This window comes from Eschrichtius robustus, chromosome 11 (assembly GCF_028021215.1).
Source record: "Eschrichtius robustus isolate mEscRob2 chromosome 11, mEscRob2.pri, whole genome shotgun sequence".
NCBI lineage: Eukaryota > Metazoa > Chordata > Mammalia > Artiodactyla > Eschrichtiidae > Eschrichtius > Eschrichtius robustus.
This window is the reverse complement of record NC_090834.1, coordinates 696422-715250: the sequence shown is the minus strand read 5'-3', so window position 1 is coordinate 715250 and position 18829 is coordinate 696422. Positions and strand designations below refer to the sequence as shown.

The 18829-nt window shown below is 45.3% G+C and overlaps 1 protein-coding gene across 1 annotated transcript in view; it reads left to right on the top strand.

The window, feature by feature from the left end:
- Positions 1-6784: 6784 nt before the first annotated feature.
- JAM3 (junctional adhesion molecule 3) overlaps positions 6785-18829 on the top strand; it is a 57416-nt gene continuing 45371 nt past the window's right edge. The window contains exon 1 of the mRNA XM_068555156.1: positions 6785-6875. Coding sequence (XP_068411257.1) covers positions 6827-6875 — 49 coding nt within the window. The 5' untranslated portion in view covers positions 6785-6826. The remainder of the gene's footprint in view (positions 6876-18829) is intronic.

The following is an 18829-nucleotide window of genomic DNA, read 5'->3' as shown; positions in this document are numbered from 1 at the left end:
CTTCTCACCATCACAGGTGCTCCTGGCTTTGCTCCAGGACAACCGGGTCGCACACGTGTCCCCAGCCCTGGAGCATAAATTAGGAAAAGTTTCTCACTTTTCTCCAGGTCAGTGGAAATGTTCTTGAGGCCAAGTGGAGAGAAAGAAAGAGCTGGTCTGTTTTATCTCTCGGCAGATGTCCTTCCGGAAGGCGATGGGAAGTGCTGTTTATCAGCATCCCTGACCCTCGTCCCTGGCGTCTTGGCACTCAGCCAAGCCCTGTTTCTCTGCTTCCTCAGAGAAGGTGCTGAGGCTGACGCCCTGACAGGGAGCTTAGGGCTCTCAGCCCGGGAGGAGCAGCTCCTAGGTCAGGCTTCCTCGTGGCCGTGTTACTATCCGTCCCTGTTGGTGGTGCCATGGCTGCCTGTACGCTGGGGAATAAAGAGGTCCTGGCTGATGCTGACCCTGGGCAGAGGGGAGGGGCTCTTTCTTTCACCCACAGCATGTATGATATCTTTACTTAAACACACACGCACACTGACACACTCTAGCACACGACACCGAGCCTCCTTCGGGTGAAACGTGTAAGGCCTGCTCAGTCGCTTCTTACAAAAGTTTCTCTCTAGGAAGCCACTGTAAGCCCAAACTTTAGCATTAATATGACCTTTTTCGAGTGAACCCCTACAAAGGAGAGGAACGTGCAAATAAATTAAAGTGCAGACTTTGCTTCTTAATCCACCATAAGCAGCATGTCTGGTTGCTACCCCAGAAAAACTGGGTTCACCTCTTGGTGGGTGTGGAGCCAAAAGACACAACCAAGCCAAAGAGTGGGAGAAGGAAGGATTTATTACTTGCAGCAAGTGAGGAGAACACAGGGGATCTTTGCCGAAGCAGTGTCTCCCCGAAGAGCAAAACTGGGGAAGTTTTACCCTAAGGGTCACGTGCATCTTCATGAAGGGGCTTGAGCAGAGGCAAACTCAGCATAGAATTGGGGCAAAGGTCAACAGAGTCCACACTTGAGGGTCCACATCATTGCTCCGTCCTCCTCCTGGGTGGGGGCCTTAGTTCCTGCAGAGCTCAGAGACTGGATCACATGTTATATGTAGCCCTTGAAGAGGAAATGGGACTCTGTTCTACTTCTGAGCTGTTGTTTCTTGACTGCTTTTCCTGTGTTCCCACATTCCCTTACTTCCCTGAGAGCATGGATTACTGAGACCTGTTCAAGGGCAAGCACTGTGGCCAAGATTCGATCACAAAATGGCTTAGGCCAAAAATGCCTTCTCTTATGTCTAGAAAGCCATGCCTGGTTCTCTGTCTCTGGGGACCCCCTACCCTATTGCTAAAGGGGATGTCTGCTACTTGCGCACAAAAAAATTGTTGCCTGCCATTTCATTAAACAAAGAATGTTGCCTGCCATTCTGGTCAACAATGAATGCTGCCCACCAGCAAGCCATCAGACACTGCAGCCCACCCTGCTGTGAGCCCTGAGAGGAACTCAGGATGGAGGAAAAAAGGATACAGGCCCTAGATAGTTAAGGTGCACATCAAAGGACTGATTTCAATGAGCCCAGACTCTTGCATCCTCCCATACATAGAAAAGCACTAAAGTCATTAATTTGAGATGTCTGGGTTTTTTTGTGATTAGCAGTCATCTTTTGATGTTTGACTACATGTGATTTTTTTCAGCAAAAACTTCTATACATCCTGGCTCTCCCCTACCTCTTTGGAGCAGTCCCTCAGAGCTATCTGCGAGGCTGTCTCCCCAGCTGTTGACCTCAGTAAGGTCCCGAATTAAACATAACTTTCAACTTCCAGGTTGTGCGTTTTTTTTCAGTCCATATACTGTTTCCTTAGGTTATGGAAAGGTGTCCTCCTATTCAAAAAAACCGAAGGAAAGACACTGAAGAGAAAGAGAAGATGATAGACGAGACAAATGTGTGAGAACAGAGTTGGAAATATTGCAAGAAGTTGGGACTTGAAGAGAGGGGACCTGGAGCCACAGAACCTTGGATTAACCCAGCGGGGTCGCTTTACTGGGAGGCTCTGGGGTCAGTGACTTCCCTGTCGGTGGATCCCACTCTCTCCTGCCGGGAGGCTGACTTCAGGTCATTGCTCTGGCGTAGAATGCACAGCAAAGGAACAGAAGCACAGTCCTGTTACTTTTTCAGAAGTTAGTCACACTGAATCTGAGCAGGACCCTGTGGGACTCCAGGGCACAAAAGTCTTTCTGTGTCCCCCATTTCTTGTTTGCAGGAAATAGGATTCATTCAGCCTCCAAGACCTTCCCAGAGTTCCAAAGGGCAGGCTCAAACAGTTGCTAATCAGGGAAGGGAGGGGCTGCAGAGACAGGGGAGGAGCAGTGGAGAAACCACAGAGCAGCTGTGAGGCAGGTCCTGGTGCCCCCGCAGGGGATGCACATCACAATGTCTTTGAGCTGTTTTGCAGATACTGAAACTCCCACCAGGGGGGAGAGGTTAACTGTCTGCCACCCACGAGCACGGAGACCCCAGACCAGTTGGAACCAGGTTGATGATGTTGACCCCTGATTACCTCATCACCAATTCTTCTGATTGCAGAACAACGTCCACCAGCTGGTCACACCCTCCTGTCTGAACCGTCACTATAAAACTCCTCACTACCCCCTCCAGGGTGGGATACACAGTTTTGAGGGCATTACTCTGCTGTGGCCCCCTTTGCCTGGCAAAGCAATGAAGCTATTCTTTTCTACTTCACCAAAACTCTGTGTCTGAGATTTAATTCAGTGTTGGGGTACAGAGGCTGGATTCGGCATCAACACCAAGAGAATAAACACACTTTGATGTAAAACTCCCTCTCTGCTTCTCATTCCTTCTGACCCATCTGCAGGCTTAAGTTTCTTTTCTTTATCAAGACTTTCCAGGAATGTTATACCATTTTGCCCAATCTGAACCAAAATAGTAGGAAAGGGAAGGGGTCCAGGCAACAAACATGTATTGAGCACCTGGTATGCTCCAAATCTTTATCTCACATGATCTTCAAAATGACCATTTGAGGTGGGTATTGTTATCCCTGTTTTACAGACAAGGAATCCAAGGCTTAGAGAAGTTAAGCAACTTTCCCAAGTTTACAAAAACCAAGAATTTGAATCATTGTCCTTCAGACTCCAGAGCCCATGTCCCCCCATGTTGCTTCCAGCATCTCTCCAGTCTGTTTGGAGGTGAGTTTGTTTTTGAACCCAAGTTCGTGTGCTCGACGCACAGTGAGGCCAAACAAACCGCAACACTGAAGTTTGGAGCAGAAAAAGGTTTATTGCAGGGCCACGCGAGGAGAATGGGTGAGGGCGCATGCTCAAAACCCCCATAGTCCCAGGTGGTTTTTGGGGAACAGTTTTTAAAGGCCAAATTGGGGGTGAGGGCTTCAAGGTGTGTGACTTCCTTCTGTTTGGTTGGTGGGGACGTAACAGGGCAGTGCCCCAGGAATCTTGTGCTCAGCCTGAAATTACCATCCTCCACCTGGGTGGGGGCCCTGGTTCCTGCTGAAGAACTCAAAGACGTATTGTTATGTAAATCCCTTAAGGAGGAAACAGGACCCCTCTTTATGGAAGAACTATGGTTTCTCAACTGCTCCTCCCTTGTCTCTGCAGCCCCTCTCTTCTCTAATTAGTAACCATTTGCATCTGCCCTTTGGAACTCAGGGAAGGTCTAGGAGGCTGAAGCCTTTTCCCTGCTGTGGACGAAGAATGTCTGCCCGCCATATCAGTAAACAAAGGATGTTTCGGCCATCAAGCCCTCAGCCACTGGAGCCGCCCCCAACTGTATACCCTGAAGGGACTCAGGAGGGAGAAAAACAGGATACTGGCCCTAGATAGTTAAGGAGCATATCAAAGGAATGATTTCAGTAAGTCCAGACTATTGCATCTTCTTATATGTAGAAAAGCACTTAATTCATTAATTTGAGATGTTTTTCTTTAATTAACAGTAATCTCTTGCTGTTCTGACCACCTGGTTTTTGTTGCAAAAATTCCTATATATCCTGGCTCTTCCCTCACCTCTTTGGAGCAGTGCCTCAGAGCTATCGGAGAGGCTGCCACCCAGGCTTAAGTCCTCAGCAAGTCCGCCAAATGAGACCCAATTCTCAACTTTTAGGTTGTGCATTTTTTTTCAGTCAACACTACAAATGAGAAACGGGGGACATGGAAAGGCTTTTGTACCTGGGGGTACCCCACAGGGTCCTGCTTGATTTCAAGTCTCGAAGGAAAATTCCACTCCCCGTTTGCTACTCTATTTGCACTTTGTGTTGGTTTGAAAAGCATTGCAAATGTTTTTGTTCAAGTTTAGCACAAATACATTTAGTTCCCTGAGCTCTTTTAAGACATGTATCTCTCCTTAGTAAGCCACCATTAGAAACAAGCATAGTTAGTTGGATAATGTGGTGAAAGAAGCACAGACTCCACAGCCTTGCTCACTGAATGCGTCCGGGGCTCTGCTGCCTTTCTGCACAGGGCCAGAGCTCTCCAGAGAACAGTGAAATCATAAGCAGGAGCAGATCACTTGACAGTCAAGTGCCTCCTACCATGTCACTAGTTAGGCTCCATTCCAGGATCCTGTCTCAGCCACTGGTCATGACATGTGTACTCCATCTGTGGAGGAAAATCAATGTTTTACAACGAAGCACCTGCATTCAGTCTCATAGGAACCTCTGCTCCATATAGAATATTCATGGAGCCTTTCTCTGTGATCTTGTTCTGAGTTTCAAAAGATTCCCTAGCGGAAAAGACCCTTTAACAGACAGAACAATTTCATAATGCAAACACAGGAAATTCAGCAGGAGAAAAGAGGCACTGCTTCTGAAAACTGCTCTTTCCACAATCAGACACCACCTCGTATTTCCCAGGTCACCACAATGGCAAACATGCCTGAGCATATAACCAGGAGCTAAAGGGAATGGCAGAGCAAAGAGAAAGCAGAAGGAAAAAAAGTCAGTGAGCCTAAGTAGAATTCCACTGTTTTTAATTTCTCTATTGTGTTTAGTGATGGGATAGACCATCACCATAAAATAATTTTTACTTGTGACTTGGGAACATGGTAAACTAGAGCAGAAAGAATGTGTAGTAAAGGAAAGACAATAGAAACACAAGAGGTGATGGAGTTATTTCAATATTTTTATTCTGTCTTTATGAGATTTGGAGGCATGTAATTAATTCACACTTACAAAAGTGTGAGCAGTTACAAAGACTTAGAAAGAAGATCATATAGTGATGGCAGTTGAAGCATATCCTTGTCAACAACTTCAATCTATTTCATGTTTCTTGGCATTCATAATTTAGTATAGTAAATTATATATGTGTATACATACTTATTTTTTTTAATTAATTAATTAATTAATTTTTGGCTGCATTGGGTCTTCATTGCTGTGCGCGGGCTTTCTCTAGTTGTGTCCAGTGGGGACTACTCTTCATTGAAGTGCGCGGGCTTCTCATTGTAGTGGCTTCTCTTGTTGCAGAGCATGGGCTCTAGAGCGTGGGCTCAGTAGTTGTACGTACAGGCTTAGTTGCTCCGCGGGATGTGGGATCTTCCCGGGCCAGGGCTTGAACCCGTGTCCCCTGCATTGGCAGGTGGATTCTTAACCACTGTGCCACCAGGGAAGTCCCTGTATATACATACATATATACACACTTACAAAATTCTACTTTGTAAAAACTAAAAATACTAAAATACTAAAAAAACAAAAAGCAAAACAAAAAAATCCTAGGGTGACTGTATGAAAAATGAAGTCCCTAAGTTAAACATTAAAAAATATTAGTCATTGGAAAGAAACTCTGTCATATTTTACTAATAACTATACTGAGAATTCTGTTTTGACTCTGTTGCTTCCTGGAGCATTAGGGATGTACTTTCCACGTTGGATGTAAAACAAGCTATTTCAAGAATTTCCCACAGTGGGACTTCCCTGGTGGTCCAGTGGTTAAGACTCAGCGCTCTCAATGCAGGGGGCCTGGGTTCGACCCCTGGTCAGGGAACTAGATCCCACATGCCGCAACTAAAGATCCCATACGCCACAACAAAGATCCTGTGTGCTGTTACTAAGACCCCACGCAGCCAAATAAATAAATAAATAAATAAATAATAATAAAAGAATTTCCCACAGTAGTAAACGTATCAAGATCTCCTGCATCCTTGAGTCCAATTTCCAGTATGTTTAATCCTTCTCTTCATCTTGTGTGCTGGTCCTCATAAGATTCTGTTCCATTTTTCCTCCCTAACCTTAACATTTCCCAATATTCAGAAATCAGAGCAAAGAATTATCTTGCTTTTCTGCATAACAAACTATTTGGTATACCATCATGCTTTTGATCTAACACAGAAACGAAGGATTATGTTTATTTTAGAAATACATCACTTTTATGTACTGTATAATGCACGTCCTGTTTGTTTTATACAGATTTCAGTGCTCTTCCCTCTCATCACATTTAGAATCTGGGCCCCAAAAGAGGCGCAGGCAATAATGCTTCCACGGTAACTGGGCTCCATCCTTATTTGTAAAATAAGAAGCACTTCATTTCTCAAATTTTAATGGAGCGTTCCTTCCCGGATCTGTAGTGACGGATTCATTTTATAGATGTGGAAATTAACCCCGCCCACTCTTGAACGCGCTCCTTCACCTCCTTCCACCAAATTCTTTGAAAGAGACCCCGGGGTCCCGGTCCAGAGCATCCCTGCCTCCATAGCAACCAGACTCTTCTCGGGCTTCTCGTGCACCATGGCGACGGCGCGCCGCCGTGGTCGCTATGGCGACCGGGGCGGGCGCAGGGCCGCGGGCAGGGCGCCTGCGCCGGGAGCGGGCCCTCGGCCCCTCAGCTGCTCTCGACATGGCGCTGAGGCGGCGGCCCGCGCTCGCCCTGCTGCTGCTCCTGCGGGGTGAGTCCGCGGGCCTCTGCCGGGCGCGGCCGGAGGGGCCCGGGCGGAGTGGGGGGCGGGCGCGGGGGCCCGGGGGTGGGCGGTGCGGGGGGTCCTGGGTTCAGGGAGGGGAATCCCGGGGATGCGGGGGTCCGGTCCATGTACGGGGTCAGGGATGCGGGGGTCCCGGGGTCCGGGAGGGGCGGGGAGCGGCCCCGAAGGTGCGGGGGGCGCAGAGGTGCGGGTCCCGGGTCGGGGTAGGGGGTGCGGGCCGGGGAAGAGGTGCGGGCGTCGGGGGTCCCGGAGGTACGGAGTGCCGGGGGTCTGGGGGTCTGGGTGCAGGGCGTCCCGGGGTGCGGAGTCCGGCCCGGGGCCCGTGGCCCTGCGCTCCATCACTCCGCGAACAAAGCCGACCCGTTCCCGGTCTCCTTTGTCCCGCCGGCGCCCAGCCCTGCAGCCCGCCCTGGAGTGGCCCGGGGGCCGCCCGGACGGGGCCTTGGTCTGTCCTTCCTCCCCCCAGCCCCCCCTGTCCCCGGCTGGAGGCCTCGGGCAGCCGGACGGCGGGACCACACGCTGGGGGCCGTGGGCGCGCGCTGGGCGCTCGAGACCGCGGTCCCACGGAGTCCTCAGAGCAGAGTCCAGAGAGAACACTGAGCCCGAAGTCTGCCCTCAAGACCAAGGGACACTCAGACCCGGGGTCCCGAGCGCCGCACCAGCCTCGCCTGGGGCATCAGCAGTTCCCCCCCGTTCTCGGGTCGGTCTGTGGTCTGCTTAGTTGCCATCGTCATCCCATGATGTTTGCCAGAGTATATACAGCGAAGCCCCGAGTGACTGTTTGGGGGTGGGGTGGGCGTACTAGGAAAACAAAGGCTCCTGTGTTGGAGGCTCACTGGGGGGTGGTCCTCAGGGGTGGCGTGAACAGTGAGGGTCCGGGCAGAAGCCGGGGAGCAGGGCTCTGTGATGAGGGCTAAGTTCAGGGAGTCGATGTTGTCCCTATGCTGTGCTTGAAAGTGGTTTCCATAAACGTGTGGTTGGGAGAGATGAATGATCAAAGGCTAGCCAGGGGACAGGGGTGTCAGGAATGTCCCCTCCCGGCTTTGTTGGTCACACTGACACTGTCCTATTCACAGACTGGAACAACTCCCTATTGTTGAGAAGATCTGCTCACATGAGAGTTTGCAGTTTTTATTGCAGAAACATTTGGCAGTTTAGTTCAGGAATGAGTTTCAAGTTGGTGGTTTCTTAGTGAAACTAGTGGATGCTAAGGCCTTCACATCCCCTTAACTTCTTATTTAAAAAACATTTTTTTTAATATAATTTAATTTTTTTTTGTTTATTGGCCACACCGTGTGGCATACGAGATCTTAGTTCTCCCACTAGGGATGGAACCCTTCCCCCCTGCATTGGGAGCGGGGGTCTTGACCACTGGACCGCCAGGAAAGCCCCCATTAACTTCTTCTTTTGGTCTCCTGGAGGGGCTACTTGTGTGCCTTTCTTAATGTTAAGGACTGGGATTCACCTGTAGAACATAGGAGGAATAATCACAGTTTTGCAAAATAGCACTAATGACAAAGAATAGAGGTGGTAGGATGTATTAATACACTTTGAAGGGATGTAGCTATCATTTTTAGTAGGGAGCTCTTTTCTATTATTTGCTTATGCTCTAAATATACAGTAATATCTTGAAAACTATTCCTTCACAGGGCATCACAGCTGTGTCTCTTTTATTTTCATGATTACACTTTTCAATTGCTATTATTTTTGCGTGTTCTCATTTAAAAAAAATCTGGTTCCTGATATAATAAAAACATTCTTTATTAGCTACCCTTTGCCAGGTTCTGTTATAAAAATTTAATATGTGTTCATTTAATATGGATAACTCTAAGAGGTTGTTAGTATCATTTTGCCCATTTTGTGGACTAAGAAACAAGTACGGAGAGATTCAGTAACTTGCTCCGGGTGACATCCCATGTGTTTCAGATGCGGAAATCAACCATTTGTGTTAATCCGTTTTTTTGGTTACTTGTATTATTCCGTTTGACATGGAGTTCTTGTTATGGATCATTTTAACCAGATTATTAAATGTTCAACGCTGCGTGGTTTGTAGATAAAGTATTCTTTTGTTGAATTGGTGACAGGTGCAACTCCTCTTTGCAAATGTTATATACCACATGTCTTTTTTGAATGATTATGTGGTAATTATCGTTGGGTTTCCAAATCTTTTGATGTCCTAGAGAAGTGCTTCATTTAGAGTTAAAACAGTTACAGTTTGTATTCTTGGGATAAGACAATTTGTGTGTGAAAGTTTAGCAAAATCTGAAAATCATAATTTCCGGGAAATTTTTGAAAAAAATTATAAATTTTCCATTTGCATATGTTTGGACCTCTGAAACATTTTAAAATGACCTATTTTGTGTTGTTTTCAGTCTTTTGAATTAATTATATCTGACTGATATAAGCGTTATCAGACATGCGTGTGCATGTGTGTGTTCAGAAAAACAAGGACCACCTGCCCAGAAGCATGCACTGCTTCAGATCAGCTGTTCATTCCTGAAAGGCCTGTTGAAGGCATTTGTTCTGAGTGCTTCAGGCTGGGGAGACTGAATGGGCAGCTATTAGAGATTCTTAATCACAAGTAATTGCAGCGTTACATACAGACAAAATGCTCACACACCCAACCCCAAGCTCTGGGAAACTTGCTCTTAAGGCAGCCTGGCTGGGTAGGCTTAAATCAATTCTTTTGAAAGAAACCAGATTTGTATTAATAGCCCACTTTTTGAGTTGGCCATATAATGTGACTGAAGAGGCTGTGGATTTAGTACAATCCAACCAGCAGCTGTTAGCGATGTAATATTAGCAAATTCCTTCTCCATAAATTCTTTGCATTTTTTCACAAGCGCAAGTGGAGTAAAACAAAGGAAAATTTGTGTGTGGATGAAGTTAGGGTGTATGGAGTCTGCTGAGTGATACCCTAGTCATGAAGCTGGATTCTCTTTAAGACAAGTTTATAATCAGGTGGTGAATGTGATGCCGTTAGGGCTGAAACGGATTTCAGATCTCCTGTGTTTACCCTCTGGATGCTCACAGTATATGCAGATAGCTTCAGTGGAGTCTAAAGGGTTCCTGAAAGAAAGTTTTGGTAAGCACATTCTTTTACACCTAGTTTAGTAAGGACAGTATCCACTGTGGTTCTCTGTATGGAGATCTAAGGCCTTAATCAAGTTCTGCCATGTTCACGTTGTCTGCTTTGCCCAACTTAACCTCAGCTCACAGTGATCTTTACTGTCTCTAAAGCATGGCTTGTAGTTTGTAGTTCTGTTCAGTACAACAGACGTTTACTGAGTATCTGTAATATGTCCTTCATGCTACGGGTGCAGAAAGGAATAAGGCATCCCAAGCCCTTGAAGAGCCAGGATTATTGCATGCCGAATTATGTTGCACTTTAGTTGTTGGGTGTAAATGCATTTTATCTTCTCAGTGTTATTAAAAATTCATTGGGAACAGAGGCTGAATTTAATTTCTTTTGTATCTTTTCAGGGGCTATAGTAAATATTGTCTTTGTCACTTGAAAGTCAGTTAACATTTCTTAAACACTTCCTATGCGTCCAAGCATCTTTTTATGTATCTTATCTCCAACGACCCCAGGAACTTTTGGAAATTCTTGGTTTTTACTACAGTAAAAACAGTTTTTGTGGAAGAACGAGAATGGTATTTCTTGATTTGGTTTACTTTAAACATCTTCTTTCTCTCATCTACTCTATGTAGTTTTATGAGGTTAAGAAGAAGAAAAAAACATGGGGAAATGCTTGTGAAGTCATTTAAGTAACACAGTCGTATACCATAGGATTCCAATTACACAAAACATCTTATCCTTAGAGGAAAAACATCTGGAAGATAGTGAACCAAAATGTTGATAGGTGCTGTCTTTGAGTAGCAGGTCTTATGGCTCATTTTTTAAAAAAATTTTATTATTTATTTATTTAGGCTGTGCTGTGCAGCACTTAGTTCCCCGAACAGGGATCGAACCCGTGCCCCCTGCAGTGGAAGCGCAGAGTCCTAACCACTGGACCACCAGGTCTTATGGCTGATTGTTTTCTACTTTTCTCTTGTTTTTCTGGCTGATTCTTTTGGTTTTTCCCCCCCAAGTTTTCTTTGATAAGGATTTTTTTTATATAATGAAAACAATTGCATTTTTGGGGGCCTCCTAGACAAAATAGTGGAATTTTAGAATTGACACTTAGTAAGGATTTTCTTTTAAAGTGGGAAAACTTAGTTAAAAGTGATAGCATGTGATTGTGGCTTTTTCTAGCTCCTGAATTAATGTCAGCTGCAGTGCAAGAAGGACGGACAGCCTTGAAGTTGGGTTTGATCACGCATCCTTTGTGACTCATTTGAGAGATTTGCTGTTACTGGCTCTTGGGTGGGGCAGCCAGGTGTGGCACCCTCAGCAAGTGCTTAGCTGGCAAACTGAAAGAGAGCTGATGAGAATACCTGCCTCTTCCTTTTTTTGAACAAACAAACGGAATCATCTGAGTAGCTGCTTTGGTCTGCCTTTTCGGCATCAGCCCGTGTTTACTGGACCCCTCGTTCGTGCCAGCCGGGCAGCTCCCGGGGGACTCTTTTCTTTGTCTTGGGTGATACAAATACCAGGTCAAATTGACTTCCTTGGGAAACAGACTCTGAAAGATGTTTCCTGAAGTAAGCCGGCAGCTGAAGTTCCCTTATCACTTCTTCCTGCCCACCAGGACTTCCTCATGGGATGTCTTTCTCTAAGGAAAATATTTGACGTCTTTAGAATGAAGTGCAGCTGTCTGGAGAATTACAAGGAATGCAGCACATCCTAAGACAACTGCCTTTTCTTTCCTTTTTTCTTTTTTTTAAATTTGGTGCCATGTTTTTCCTCTAAAGTGTCTCTACCAGGGTGCTGGAGCTCAATCAGCCAATCCATCATTATTAGGCAAAAATCTCCGTTTTCATGGCAGTAGAGCTTTCCACAGGCAGAACAGGGACAGCTAGGATAAGCGCTTCCCCAGACCAGAAACGTCGCACAGTTTAGGCAGTTAATGAACAGAGTAGCACTTTGGGTAAATGTTTTACGTGTTTAGAAGCGAGAGCACTTACTTTGGGCTGGCCTGGTAGAGGAAAATTTCAAGAAGCAGCTGGACTTTTGACAATAATTTGGTTGACTTAGTGCAGATTTTTGGGGAATGGACGTGTTAGGGACCAGTGAAGTGGAGGAAATACTGTGAGCAAAGGCGTGGCATTGGGAATGCATATGTTGTATTTTGGGACCAATGAGTTATCATAATGATAACTAATAACAGCTGCCAGTTATTGAAAGTCTGCGCCAGGCACTGCGGAGAGCGCTACGTTATGGGGGTCTTACCCATGTCAGCGGTCAGTCCCTATAGGGCTCACTTTGCAGGTGCTGAACCTGAGGCTCAGGCAGGTTAGTTACCTGGCCCAGGTCACAGCTGGTAAGTTGAGGAGCCAGATAGATGGTCATGGACCTTATTATGTAGGTTCTAGAAATTCATGTGGCAGTTTGAAGCAGGAAGTGATCTGATCAAATGATTTTAGATGTGTTGGACTGATATTATATTCAAGATGGTGGGAGAGGGAAGGTCAGTTAGGAAGATTCTAGAATAGTTCACAGTCACTCCCTTTAGGGTAGGTCTCTCGATGTTGAATTCATTTTTGTTTATATCTGAAAATATATTTATTTTCATCTTGTTCTTGAAGTATAGATTTACTGGGTATGTAATTTTAGGTTGACAGTTATTTTGACTTGGAGCCTGGGCTCCATTACACGGATGCTTTCTGGTTTCCATCCTTCCTGTTGTGAAACCTGCAGTCACCCGTCATCAGCCTGTCTTTCTCCAGCTACTTTAAAGATCTTGTCTTCTCTTTGGCATTCTGAAATGTTACTATGTGTGTGTAGGGTGCATTTCTTTTTAATCTACTTGTTAATTTGTTATACTTTGTGTATCTGTGACTTTATATCTTTCTGGAGAATTCTCAGGTAGTGTGAGTTCAAATACTGCCCAGCTTCTATTTTCGTAACTCTTTCCTTTTGGAACTCTGATTAGATATATTCAGTCTTCCATCTTCCAAGACTGTTAACCTTTCTGTTGTAATTTCATGGTCTTCTTTCTTTGTGCTGTTCTGGGTTATTTATTTAGTTTTGTTTTACAACTGTTTCCTTTGCCAGCCATGTCTAATCTGTTATTTAACCAATGTATGAAGTTTTTTTTTTTTAACCCATTATATTCATTTCTAAAAGTTTACTTGGTTCCTTTTATAATCTGGTTTCTTTTGCCTGCTCATTTTTCACTCCTTTTTTATTTTATTTATTTATTTTTTAAAAATTAATTTATTTTATTTATTTATTTTTGGCTGCATTGGGTCTTCGTTGCTTCGCGCAGGCTTTCTCTAGTTGTGGCAAGCGGGGGCTACTCTTCGTTGTGGTGCGCAGGCTTCTCCTTGCGGTGGCTTCTCTTGTGGAGCACGGGCTCTAGGCGCATGGGCTTCAGTAGTTGTGGCTCGCGGGCTTCAGTAGTTGTGGCTCACAGGCTCTAGAGCACAGGCTCAGTAGTTGTGGTGCACAGGCTTAGTTGTTCCGCGGCATGAGGGATCTTCCCGGACCAGGGCTCGGACCCGTGTCCCCTGCATTGGCAGGCGGGTTCTCCACTGCGCCACCAGGGAAGCCCTTACTTTTTTATTTTTAAACATTTCACGCACAGCTGATTTGTATTCTGCATGTGAGACTTCAAATATCTGAAGTTCTTGGGGGTCTGAATCTAATGTTTGTTGTTTCTTATGACTCTTACTTGCAGTGACTTGTTTTTCTTTACTTGTAAATGGCGTTTGGTTGATCGCAATCTGTGCGGATCTGGGGACGCTTTTTGTGAGAGACGATGGTCATCTGGGATGGCTTTCAGGGCCTGGCAGTGTTTGGAAATCTCAGGCTCAGCTCTGCCTTCCTGCTGGCCCATTGGCACAGTCTCCCTAATGACCCTCAGGGTCATGCCCCACTCATCCTATTATTTTCTGGGTTCAGACTACAGCTATTTCACTTGCTGCGTTAAAGATCGCCCACCTCCCAAGAGCCCAGAGGTGCAGTAAAAACTACAGTTTGCTTGCGTGGGCTCTCCAAAGTTGGAGTGCCAAGGCCTTTTGGAGAAGCTAAGCCACGGCTGGAGCTGGAAACAAGAACCTCGGCTGTACCTAACGTAAGCCCCCTTCTATATAACTTAAGGGTCACACACCTTCCTTTAAAAGTTTATATTCTGAAGGTAATGCTTTTGTTTTCATTTTTCAAGTATAAAACGAAATTAAAATATTGGCTCTGTTTTTTCGGAGCACATATACACCCACGAAGGTCTGATAGGGTTGAGGGAAGGGGTTGAATGTGTCTTGCTAAGCATCACTGCTGTCAGGATGGGGCTGTCCTGTTATAAAGACATATATATACCCAACTGCACAGCCGTCATCCCTGTCCTTGGGTGGGTTTATCTGAAGAGCAGGGAGCATTGATCATTTGAGACACAGCAACTTAAAATTTGGAGAATTACTGCTGTCCCACACTCGACAGGTGTCTGGGACAGCAGCTCCCCACTCTGCTGGTAACAGGACAGGCGAAGAATTCTCCAGATTTTCAGATTCAGATTCCTACAGGGTGAGGTGAGAGGGACCACCCATCCCAGGCTCCGCTGTCCGCTGCCTCTCAGATACTTTTCTGGGTGGAGGGGGGAGCACACGTGGGTGTCAGGAATTCTGGACCCACTTCCCAGCTTTGCACGTGATTCATTTTGGGACCTTGGGGAAATAATATTGGTTTTAATCCAAGTCGCTTGAAAGTAATTTAAGCAGCATTCCTCTTCCCCTACCACCAACACATTCACATTTCTTTCCCCTGTTAGATAACTCACAGTGTGAGTTTCAGATCCAAAGAAGTGGTTTTATGGGAATACAAGAGAATTTTTAACTGATTCGTTGAATTACTTTATTTGTTAATAAAAAGTGCATTTGAACGTTTTGAAAGCCCAGTTATAGAAATGTCTTCCTCTTCTGAAAGTTTGGAAGTTTTTAGAGCCGGGTAACCTTGGTTTGAAGCCCTCTTCTACTCCAAGAGGTTAGGAAATTACATCTTTCAGAACCTCAGGTTTTGTGTTTGTTTTGTTTTTTTAATCTGCTACAACCGTACTTACTATATCTAGTGTTTTAAGAGTTCCTGTGTTTGTTTACCAGGAAGAAAAAAATAGACCACTATTTGGTTGGGTTGGTAATCTGTTGTTTGATATCTAGTGTCAGATATGGAGTTTTCACTCTGACCATATTTGGTCTCGCTTTTAAGTCCACTGCCGGTAGAGAACGTTAGCGGTGAATCTCTAGAGCAGTGGTTTAGTAAGAACAAATGTTTGTGTCTTTAATTCACCAGGTCCTGTTTCAGACCTTCATCTGTGGAGTAGTTTATGTCAGGAACACCGTGTAGATGATGGAAGTTATGGCCCTTTTTTCCAAATAGTACTTTCATGTACATATGTGGAAATTTTATATACTACTTTGGGGGTTACAACCCCCAGAAGATCATTTATGACCTCAGGTTGAGAGGCCTTCTCAGGGGCCCAGGGGCCCTGGAGTGCGTGTCTTCTGAGGTAGATGCTGACTGCATGCAGAGCTCAGGACTGGTATACAAGCGTGTTATTTTATCATTCTGCTACTTCTTCTTTCCCTTAACTCCGTCCCAGCCTGACGCTTCTGTGAGGCTGTGTTATGGATGGTGAATGTCCGTGTGAAGCATCTGGTCGTAATTTGCGTACGTTTCCAGTTTAGCTCGCTCTGTGGGTAGGTCAGAGGGACGACTTTGATTTAAATGGGAAACAAAGTACGCATGTGGCTTCAGAGGTGCTTAATTCTGTGATTTCCGCAGTGCTCTGTCGTGGATCGGGCCCTTGCTGAAGCCAGAACAGATACCCTCCCGGCGGCCCCATGGCTGACCCTGCTCCCCTGTCCCCCCCGTGTGGTTTCTGCTCCCCCGGGCGTCCTCAGGCTGGTGGCGTTCTCTGGGACGAGTTTGTTTTCGCGTTTTGTTCCCTCTTCCACTAACGGATCTGCTTTCTGTGCTGTCCTCAGCAGGTACGTTTTCTAGGTGCAGAGTAAATAAAACGTACTAGGACTTCGGTGCTTCTGTCCTTGTGCGAGCAGCGCCTTTCAGCTCCCAGTTTTGAAGCTACTTCTCACGAAACTTGGAGGAAGACTCTTTAACTGGCGCTCAGAGGCTCCAGTTTGGGGGTCCTGTCTCGGCTCTCCTGCCCTGCCCCACAGGGCTGGGTTGTACGGTCCTGGGCTCCAGCAGGGGCGCTGCCTTCACGGGAGAATCGCCAGGTTTGGGCTTCGGGTGGCGGAGACGAGGCACTTTGGCGTCCACACCAGCCTTCTCCGTAGAGGAGTTGGGTTCTAGAGAAACGTAGCCTTTTCCTTTTCTTTTACAAGATAATGGCTATGTCATAAAGAGGAAATTGACCCTAAGAGTGTATTCACTTAATTCAGTTTTGTCGGGGAAATCACACGATTTGGAGCATGGTCTTGGGCTCTGTAGAAGTGTTCCATCACTGTCTCCTGAATCACCCTTGTGCGTTGCCATTTCTGTTTTATTGTCATCGCCCATCTACCCCCGTGAGATATCACCCTCTCTGTTCAGTTCCGCTCATTCCCCAGTATCCAGCTCAACGCACTTCTCTGTAAAGGCTTTTCTAGGTCTCTGGCCTGTAGCGATCTCTTCCTTTCTGAATTCCTGTTCATCAGGAAGAACGTAAGCTAGACCAAGGTTTGAATCTCCGCTCCACTGTAGGACTTGTCCAAGTCAATCTCCTTATCTATAAAAGAGTAGAAAAACGTATAACTCTGTAGGATTGTTTTGCAAACCAGTGACTATATTATAGTGTTCCTATCAAAGTTATCTATATGAGTGATAACAAAAATTACACTAATCGATATAGTAAAATTAAAATTAATTACATGAGTGCTTAGCAGAGGGCCTGGTATAGTAACAAGCTCTCAGTGCTGGGTTTTCGGGATTTACTGTCACTGCTAACTGTTGGTGCTGCTGTTACTACTTTACTACAATTCATTGAATCCTCACTTAATCAGAGGCAAATTGAAAATGAACCTTATCAAGCGTAGGCTTTTGGACTCCTCCATTACAAGGAGGCCCCTTCCGAGGCCCCAGGTTTCATCCTAACAGTGTCCTCAGATTTGCAGAACTTAGACGCCTTAGCTATAATCAGGTAAGACTGTGCTCTTCTTCCCCTCTGCTGCCTTCGTGGCCTTGCACTGGCCCAGCACAGGGAGGTGAGTGTCTGTTCTTAGTTGTGGTTTGGGAAAGGGGCAGGGGCTTCACTAGACATTTTAGATGGGGGCTGACACGTATCTCTATTCAAACAAATTACAACCTGGACAGATGAGAAACCAAGGCCTAATTTGTATGTTTCTTAATTGTTATTTTAAAATAATTTCGAGTCAGAAGACCTGGTTTCTCCTTTGGTCTCTGATACTTTCAAGTTTTGAGGCTGTAATTGTCTCCTAATATATCCAAGCCCTCTTCTCTTTATCTATAGATAAATACCCACTTTACAGGACTCTTATGTGCATCAAGTGAGACTGTACATGAAAGTGGTCCTGTACATTATAAAGTGCTGTGCGGATGTAAACAGTATCATTCTTGGCTTTATTCCCCTTGGGCTCTAGAATTTCATTAATCCTCTGGTTCTTTTTTTTTTTTTTTTTTTTTTTTAATTTTTATTGGAGTATAGTTGATTAACAATGTTGTGTTAGTTTCTGCTGTACAGCAAAGTGAATCAGTTATACATATACATATATCCGTTCTTTTTTAGATTCTTATATAGGCCATTGCAGAGTATTGAGTAGAGCTCCCTGTGCTATACAGCAGGTCCTTATGAGTTATCTATTTTATATATAGTCCTCTGGTTGTTTAGGTTACAAACCTAATTTAGAGGAACTTTCTCATATTAAAGCTTCCCTGATGGCCTATTTTCATGGGATAGAAAGTTTTTACATTTATTTTTTCTGTGTAGGAAAGACATTTCATCTAAAGTACAGATTGGTGTCCGGATTTTTTCTTAGAAAAACAAAACTCCAGTTTTAAGTTTCAAGAGTAAAGAAGAAGAAATTATCTGACATTCTTGGATTTAAAAAGTGGTTCAGTGATATTTGTAGAAAAGATTAGACCTCTTTTGCTTGGGGACATTTTCAGGCCTGCACTAGCAAACTTTGAATAATAAAAAGTTTCAGTGGAAATTCCAGCATATCTTTAAGTAGAGGAGCTGCCAATATAAATCAGTGTGTTTACATTAAAAATAAGCATCTTTTTAGATAAATAGCTATGAAGAATGGATGAGTTCAGGACAAGAAAATGTGACGTGAGTATATAGGCCTCAGTATCCACAGGAATCCCGTGTCCTGGGACCAGGGTGCCACATGATGGTGGGCGCCCTCAGCTGCGAGCGTGTCCAGAGAAAGTAGGGGAGAGGATGAAGGAAAGCCCTCAGGAACTCAGCAAGTCACATGCCTCTGTTTAGACCCAAGGGGCGTGTAGTTGCCAAGAAGTGCTAAAACAGACCATGCATTAGGCATGGAGTCTGGCCTCCCAGCTCTCCTGGGTTATGTTCACGCTCAGTTCAGGGCGTCAGCTGAAGAGCCGAGTCCTGCAATGCGCCTCGTTCCAGACCCGCGAGATAAGATGCGAAAAACCATTCCCTCTTCCTACGAGGGATGTTGGTGTTGGACTTCTGTGGAGGAGGGAACCGTCTCACAGGCCTGATTTCTCACTACCTGTCTGGTTACAGGAGACCTGGGTGCACCTTGGTTTACACTTGGTCTCAGCAAGTCCTTCAATCCTCTTTGTTAGCTTTATACCCAAAGAAGTAGTATCTACCCCTCAACTCAACAGACAT